Raw genomic sequence first — 8,494 nt, 5'->3', positions numbered from 1 at the left:
CCCTGATCCGCCACCTGATCCTGTTGCGGTTGCACCACGACGTTCTAGCAGAGCGTCTCGTGCACCCGATAGATATTCACCAGACAGGTATAATTCCTCACATGCTTCTTTGTCTGCATCTCTCTCTAGCATATCTATTCCTACTTGTTACTCACAGGCTGTTAAAGATGTGCGCTGGATAAAAGCAATGAATGAGGAATTTCAGGCTCTTCAAGAGAATTTCACATGGGATATTGTCTCTTGTCCTCCTCATATCAAACCCATAGGTTGTAAATGTATTCTATTAAATTGAATTATGATGGGTCCTTGAATCGGTACAAGGCTCGATTGGTTGCCTTAGGAAACAAACAGGAATATGGAATTGATTATGATGAGACATTTGCACCGGTAGCCAAAATGACAACTGTTCGCACTGTACTCTCTATAGCTGCTTCTAATGGGTGGACTCTTTATCAAATGGATGTGAAGAATGCATTTCTTCATGGTGATCTTACTGAAGATATTTATATGACTCCTCCTCAAGCTCTATTTTCTTCAAATCATGGTGTGTGCAAGCTCAAACGTTCTTTATATGGTTTGAAACAAGCACCTAGAGTATGGTATGAGAAATTTCGTTCCACTTTACTTGGTTTCTCCTTCATTCAGAGTCAACATGACTCCTCTTTATTTATTCATCGCACATCTACAGGCATTGTTCTACTCCTCCTTTATGTTGATGATATGGTTATTACTGGATCTGACCAGGCATCTATCCAAGAACTTAAACATCAATTGCAAACTGCATTTCATATGAAAGATCTTGGAAACTTGCAGTATTTCCTTGGCCTTGAGGTTCATTCTACCTCAAAGGGTATATTTCTTCATCAACATAAGTATGCGACAGACCTTATTTCTATGGCGGGCCTACAATCAGCTAATCCGGTAGATACTCCTCTTGAGGTTAATGTGAAATATCACCGCGATGAGGGTGATCTATTGTCGGATCCCTTATTGTATCGACAACTTGTGGGTAGTCTTAATTATTTGACAATTACTCGTCCTGACATATCATTTGCTGTTCAACAAGTAAGTCAGTTCATGCACTCTCCTCGCCACCTTCACTTGGCAGCAGTTCGTCGCATAATTCGCTATTTGCTAGGTACCTCTCAACGAGGTCTCTTCTTTCCCATTGGCACAATTCCCAAATTGATTGCCTATAGTGATGCTGATTGGGCAGGGTGTCCCGACACTCGGCGATCAGTCACCGGTTGGTGCATGTTTCTCGGTTCTTCACTGATATCATGGAAAAGTAAGAAACAAGCAAGAGTCTCTAAATCCTCTACAGAATCAGAGTATCGTGCTATGTCTACTGCTTGTTCTGAGATAATTTGGCTTCGTGGTCTTTTGGCTGAACTTGGATTCCCTCAAACAGAGCCGACGTCTCTCTATGCCGACAATACAAGTGCTATTCAAATTGTTGCAAATCCTGTTTTTCATGAGCGCACCAAACATATTGAAGTAGATTGTCACTCTATCCGTGAGGCCTATGATAATCAGATTATATCCATCCCTCACATCAATACTCAGTTTCAAGTTGCAGACATTCTTACCAAAGCTGTTCCTCGCCCGCGCCATCAGTTTCTAGTTAGCAAATTGATGCTTCTTGACCAGCCGCATCAATTTGAGGGGGGATGTGAATCAGGAAATAAATAATAATGTATAATTATATTTATCAGTTTTTCTAAAATTAGTTAGACAAATCAGAATTTGATTTGATCCTCTTAATTTGTAATTATTAGATATAAATGTTGTAACGTTATTTATACGGAGGAATATCAAAGCAAAAAGGGCATCAAACCCTATTTTCTGACAGTTAATGTATGCACACGCATGATACAATGAGCAGGAGTGTAGAGAATTACAATCAAATACATTAAAGCACCTAAAGTAGGAATTCTCCCAATAGCCACGTCTGAACCTTTCGACCAAGTTCGGACTGTTCATATTTTAAACTCGATATTTTAGATATAAAAAAAAAATCAAATTTTATATTGCAATCTAGACTATCTGATCTTAATCGCACAGTCCAGATGTGGTTGATTGCATGCAGTCAAACAATCGAAATCCTTTTAAGAGTTTGTCTCATTAAATAAGGAATGTTGTGAAGGTTCTAAGGTGCACTCTTCAAATTTTGTGCTTCCAATGAATTGTTCTCCAAGCTTTAACCACTCTTCTTCAATATTAGCTTGTGTTATCTTTGCCCATTCTTGCTCAGCTTTCAACCTTGGAATTTGGTTCCTCAAACCATCCCTTTCACCTTTCGTCACACTTCCTTTGTGAAACAATTCTTTCTTTCTCTTACCTACCATGTCTTTCTGAGCTGAAAAATCTGCAATCTCACCTTTTATGGCATTGATTTTCTCTTCAAGTTCTCTCTTCTCTTCCATCAAACAAGCCAACTGATTCGACAAAAACTTGTCGACCATGTCCGTTTCTCGAAAATCTTTAACATTAGCTTCAAGATCATCCTTCAGATTCTCAGCTTTTGATAGGTTTGTTGTTGCTGACTCAAGTTTAAGGATTGCATTGTTGTAGTCCAAACTCCACTGAGAAAAACTTTGTGAAAGTTGGAGTAATACTGATTTTGTTTTAACAGAAAATTCTTCATTTGATGGTAAACTAAGCAGGTACTTTAGAATATCTTTCATCAATCCGGAACGTCCGGGATGCAACAAAAGAGAAAATTGTTTTGTGACAAAGTCTTGTAGAATTTGCAATGCTTTTTGAGTTTCTTCACTAGGCCTAATTCTCACAGATAAATTGTTGGATTGGTTGTCTTGAACATGTAAAGGAGAAGTTGTTTCTGCTTCAAGTGATGCATAAAATTCTTCCATATTGTCTTCATTTAGGATATGTTCTTTGCTTTTTATTGAATCAACATTGATTTGTTCAACAAAAGTGATTTTATCATCCAACTGTGTTTCCTTGTTTCTGCTTGTTGATGCAATGGTATTTGATTCCTGAGTACATAAAAAATGAAATGAATAACAAAAGATTAACAAGGTTTCCTTTCTAACTTGCAAACAAGCATGAATTTTAGTCTTACTGATGCAAAATTTTCAACCTCCTTCAACTTTTCTTTTTGTGCAAGTAATGGCTCCTTGTTATGGATACTTGTAACAAGGGGTTCAGTCGAAGGATCAAGCAAATTGGTATCTGCAAGACAAATATTGGATATTAGTGAGATTGCTTTAGTCACTTGTCTAAATTTATTATCTTTGAATTCCAAATGTAGCCATCAATTTTATATGGGCCCAAAAGTCCTTTTCTCTTTTGTTTTCCCTTAAGGTTATTACCTCTATATCACTGACACTTTTTGATTGAAGGCTTGCCCGGATGTCCGACACCGACACATTGATTTTTTTTAACAAACACTAACACATTGGTTTCATGCAATTAATTTATTTTTTCAAATTATTGATCGGTGTCAATGTATCGGTGTCATATTAGGTGTCCGTATCAATATCTATGTTTCATAGATTGTTACTATGTATCAAAATGTGGTTGGTTCGAGTGGTAAGGGACTCAGGCACCTAAAGCAAGTGGTCAGGGGTCCAATTCCTTACTCTTGTGTAAGGAGTGTAAGGAGAAAACCCAATAAGGAAGAGCGAATCCACATTGTGTGCCCAACAGGTTCTCTGGCAGATTTTTTTAAAGAAATTCTCTAATAGTGGTGGATACTTCAAACATATAACATGGTTATAAAAAAAGGTTGTAACTTTGTACTACTATACCTTTTCCATTGTCCTTATTCACAATTTCACAGGTTTCAAGGATTAGATGATTGAGAGAAGCTGAATGTTGTTCCTCTTCCATGTCCTGTCTGTCAATGTCAGTGTCACTGTCCAGTTCCAACTCCTCATCAAAGTCATATTCATTATCCTTTTTTCTCTTGCTGGATTGAAGATTTTCCAAGACCTCTAATATAGTCTTGTCAAAATATTTAGCTAATATTGTAGGAAAAACAACATCTTCTCTTACTTCATCATAGATATCCAAACTATCATTATCATGGACCATATTTGAGTCATGAAGATCAGGACTTATGAAGGACACATGGTGGATATTCATTCTATCTTTGTATAGATGAATTCCACAACATTTAATACTTAAACTTCTTGACTCATCAATGACTGAACATGAAATCACCACCTGATTCCAACCAGATTTTATTTGTTCATTGAAGCCTTGCCACTTGCTCGCGGTGAGGTGAATTCGCAGATCAAACAGCCATACATGATCGACCGGCCACTCGCTTCTTCCTTGGAATACTTGGATTCCATTGATTAGTATGCAAAACTCACATGTATAATTGCTTCTGCTTTCATCATCACCACTTAAAAGAAAAAATAGAGCAATTGCAGGGAAATTTCGACGAATCCAAAAGGCGATAGATTCTCCTTTATTACAATGATCAAACCAACTTGGAATTTTTGTCCTTGGAACCACTATGTCTATGTACTCAACCTCCTGAAATGCCTGTTCATGAAAATAGAAGTGGTCACTTTTAGTACCTTATTAGATATATGAAGAAAGTAAAAGACAAAATACTTTCATGTTTTATTATTACAGCCCTAAGCTGTTTATATAGGAAAAGAAATTACAATAGTAAAACTGAGTAATAATGATAGAATAAAAATAAACATAATAATATAAAATAAAAGAGAATAAAATCTGATTTCTCTCGATTCTTCAACACCCCCCCTCAAGTTGGTGCATAGATATCTGTCATGCCCAACTTGGCTATAAGTCGCTCAAAATTGGGTCTTGCCAAACTTTTTGTCAAGATATCAGCAGTTTGCTGGTCGGAAGTCACAAATGGCAGACATATAACTCCAGCATCAATTTTTTCTTTTATGAAATGGCGGTCAATCTCAATATGCTTGGTTCTATCATGTTGTACAGGGTTGTGAGCTATACTTATTGCTGCTTTGCTATCACAGAACAATTTTAAGGGTGAGTCAACTTTCATTTTCAATTCGTCCAAAAGTTTACGAGTCCATAAAAGTTCACAGATTCCTTGAGCCATTGCTCTGAATTCAGCTTCTGCACTGCTTCGAGCAACAACCCCTTGTTTCTTACTTCTCCAAGTAACTAAATTTCCCCAAACATAGGCACAATATCCAGTGGTGGATTTTCTATCAGTAATTGATCCTGCCCAATCAGCATCTGTAAATATAGAGACTTCTCTGTCATTAGTTTTCTTGAAGCACAAACCCTTTCCAGGATTGGATTTCAAGTACCTTAAGATTCGATAAACTGCCTCCAAGTGTTCTTCATAGGGAGAATGCATGAATTGACTTACAACACTCACAGAGAAAGCGATGTCAGGTCTAGTGTGGGCTAGATAAATAAGTTTGCCGACTAACCTCTGGTATCTTCCAATCTCAACAGGAACACTGCCTTTCTCCCAAAGTTTAGCATTTAATTCCATAGGAGTATCTGCTGGTCTACACCCACTCATCCCAGTTTCTTCCAAGAGATCTAGGATGTATTTTCTTTGAGAAACAACAATTCCCTTCTTTGAGCGAACAACTTCCATACCAAGAAAATATTTAAGCGCGCCTAAATCTTTGATCTCAAATTCTTTAGTCAAATTTTTCTTCAATCTTTCCATCTCAACAATGTCATCTCCTGTGAGAATAATATCATCTACATATACAATTAAAATTGAAATTTTACCAACATTAGAGAACTTCATGAACAGAGTATGGTCTGATTGTCCCTGCATATATCCTTGCCTTTTGACCGACTGAGTGAATTTTTCAAACCAAGCCCTTGGAGATTGCTTGAGACCATAAAGGGATTTTTGAAGTTTGCACACATTTGAACCAAATTTATCTTCAAAGCCAGGTGGGCTATCCATGTATACTTCCTCCTCCAAATCACCATTCAGAAAAGCATTCTTTACATCAAGTTGGTTAAGAGACCAATCTAAATTCACTGCCAAGGACAAGAGAACTCTAATAGTGTTTAATTTGGCAACGGGAGCAAAAGTCTCTGAGTAATCAATGCCATATGTCTGAGTAAACCCTTTAGCAACCAAGCGTGCCTTGTATCTTTCAACTGTGTTATCAGAATTATATTTCACAGTAAATACCCATTTACAGCCAACAGTATTCTTTCCTGTAGGTAATGTCATGACTCTCCAAGTTTGATTCTTCTCAAGAGCTCTCATCTCCTCAAGAACAGCTTCTTTCCACTTTGGAATTTTTAGAGCCTCCTGTATATTTTTTGGAATTTCTACAGTAGACAACTTAGAGGTAAATGCAGCAAATGAAGAAGACAATTTTGAGTATGACACATAATTAGACAAAGGATATTTAGTGCATGATCTAATAGGTTTTCTAATTGCAATAGGAAGGTCTAAATCAGGATACTCGACATGACTCTTAAGAATAGAAGAAGACTTACCTGTATCAAGATGATGTGTTGGATTATCTATTGGTTCAGAATCTTGGAAGGGTCGGAGAATGGGTCCTTCATTTCTCTGTTTATGGTTTCTTCTTTCAAAGACATTTCCCTTCCAAGTAGGGTCAATTGTAGTAAACCTGCTTTGTGTCTCTTTATCTGAGTCATTATGTTGTGGCATTTCAGGTGGTCCTTTATTATTATTGAGATCAAGAATTTGATCATTGTGATTTTCATTTGAAATTGTCGCCCCCGAATCTGTCGAAACCTCATTCATAAGTGGATTGAGTTTCAATATGGATTCTTGGGCATTTTCTTTTGGTGCATCAATATAAGTCTCAGAATTTTGTGACAACACTATATCACTTAAAGTAATGATGTTTTCAAAAGTAAAAGATGAATCTTCCTTAAAATTTCCCCCCTGAAGATGAATGTCACTAAAAAATGGTTGATTTTCAACAAAAGTAACATCCATGGTTACAAAAATTCTTTTTGATTTTGGTTCAAAACACCGATACCCCTTCTGAGTTGGAGAGTAACCGGTAAACACACATTTTATTGCTCGTGGATCGAGTTTGTCAAGGTGTTTATGTTCATGAACAAAAGCAGTGCAACCAAAAACTTTTAGTGGCAAATCAGCAGAGACACTAGTCAAAGGAAAATAATTTCGAAAAACATCAAGAGGTGTATGAAAATCTAAAACTTTAGATGGCATTCGATTGATTAAATATGATGCAGTTAAAACAGCTTCACCCCACAAATATTTTGGAACCTTATTTGCAAATAGTAAAGCTCTAGCAACCTCAAGAAGATGCCTATTCTTTCTCTCTGCAATTCCATTTTGTTGGGGTGTATTAACACAAGAACTTTGATGAACAACCCCATTTGCAAGAAAAAAATCGGACAAAAGTATATTAAAATATTCTTTACCATTGTCACTTCTGAAGACTTGAATATTTGTTTGGTATTGAGTGTGCACCATTTTAAAGAAATTTTTGACAACCTGTCCAACTTCCGATTTTTCTTTCAATAAATAAACCCAACAAATTCTAGTATGATCATCAATAAAAGTTATAAACCATTTTTTATTAGAAAATGTGTTTATTCTATTAGGACCCCAAACATCACTATGAATAACTGCAAACGGTTTTGATTGTTTATATGGTTGTGCAGAAAAAGAAGAACGGTGATGTTTAGCAAATTCACAAGTTTCACAATGAAATAAAGATGGATCCTTCTTAGAAAATAATTTAGGAAACAAATGTTTCAAATACGGAAAACTAGGATGTCCTAACCGTAAATGCCATAACATAATATCATCATTATTAGAAGAAACAAAAATAGATTCAAAGCAGGTACTTGTTTTTTGTTGGTCTTTGAAGTCGAGTCCATTGTCAAGATAATAGAGTCCTCCACTCTCCTTAGCATTGCCAATCATCTTCCCCGTGCTCAAATCCTTAAAAGTGCAATGAGAATGAAAGAAGTTAGCTTGACAATTTATATCCTTTGTTAATTTAGTAATGGATAATAGATTACATGATAAATTAGGAACATGTAAGACATCTTTTAAGGTTAACTTAGGTGACAGAATAACAGAACCTTTCCCTGCAATGGCTGAAAGAGAGCCATCTGCAATTTTAATTTTGTGGTTACCTGCACAAGGGCTATAAGAAGAAAATAGACTCGACTCCCCAGTCATATGATCAGTAGCACCAGAATCAATAATCCAAGTATGGCTGGGAGTGACACTAAGTAGAGCAGTATTTGGAAAATTACCTCTCTGAGCTATAGAGCAAGAAGAAGTTTGAGACTCAAGAAGTTTGTACAATTGATCTAACTGTTCCTTGGTGAAAGGAGATGGGCTTGAAGGAGACTGCTTCTCTTGATCAGATGTACCAGCTTGGAGCGCATGACCTTCGTTTCTTTCTTTTTTCTTCCAATTTAGAGGTTTTCCATGGAGCTTCCAACATGTATCACGTGTGTGCCCTGGACGTTTGCAATGTTCGCACCATGGTTTCTTGCCAGCGCTCTTCCCGTCTTCATT

The 8,494-nt window shown here is 36.7% G+C and overlaps 1 protein-coding gene across 2 annotated transcripts in view; it reads right to left on the bottom strand.

The window, feature by feature from the left end:
- Nucleotides 1–1,814: 1,814 nt before the first annotated feature.
- Nucleotides 1,815–8,494, bottom strand: part of LOC101490798 (TMV resistance protein N-like) — a 13,140-nt gene continuing 6,460 nt past the window's right edge. The window contains exons 5-7 of one of the 2 annotated variants that reach the window (XM_012720175.3): nucleotides 3,774–4,518; nucleotides 3,086–3,195; nucleotides 1,815–2,999 (exon numbers count right to left, since the gene is read on the bottom strand). In XM_012720175.3, coding sequence (XP_012575629.1) covers nucleotides 2,109–2,999; nucleotides 3,086–3,195; nucleotides 3,774–4,518 — 1,746 coding nt within the window. In that variant the 3' untranslated portion in view covers nucleotides 1,815–2,108. The remainder of the gene's footprint in view (nucleotides 3,000–3,085; nucleotides 3,196–3,773; nucleotides 4,519–8,494) is intronic. The other variant, XM_027330738.2, reaches the window with a different exon arrangement.

The sequence above is a fragment of the Cicer arietinum genome, chromosome 8 (genome assembly GCF_000331145.2).
Source record: "Cicer arietinum cultivar CDC Frontier isolate Library 1 chromosome 8, Cicar.CDCFrontier_v2.0, whole genome shotgun sequence".
NCBI lineage: Eukaryota > Viridiplantae > Streptophyta > Magnoliopsida > Fabales > Fabaceae > Cicer > Cicer arietinum.
The sequence above is the reverse complement of the archived record's forward strand: the minus strand, read 5'-3'. Positions and strand labels throughout refer to the sequence as shown.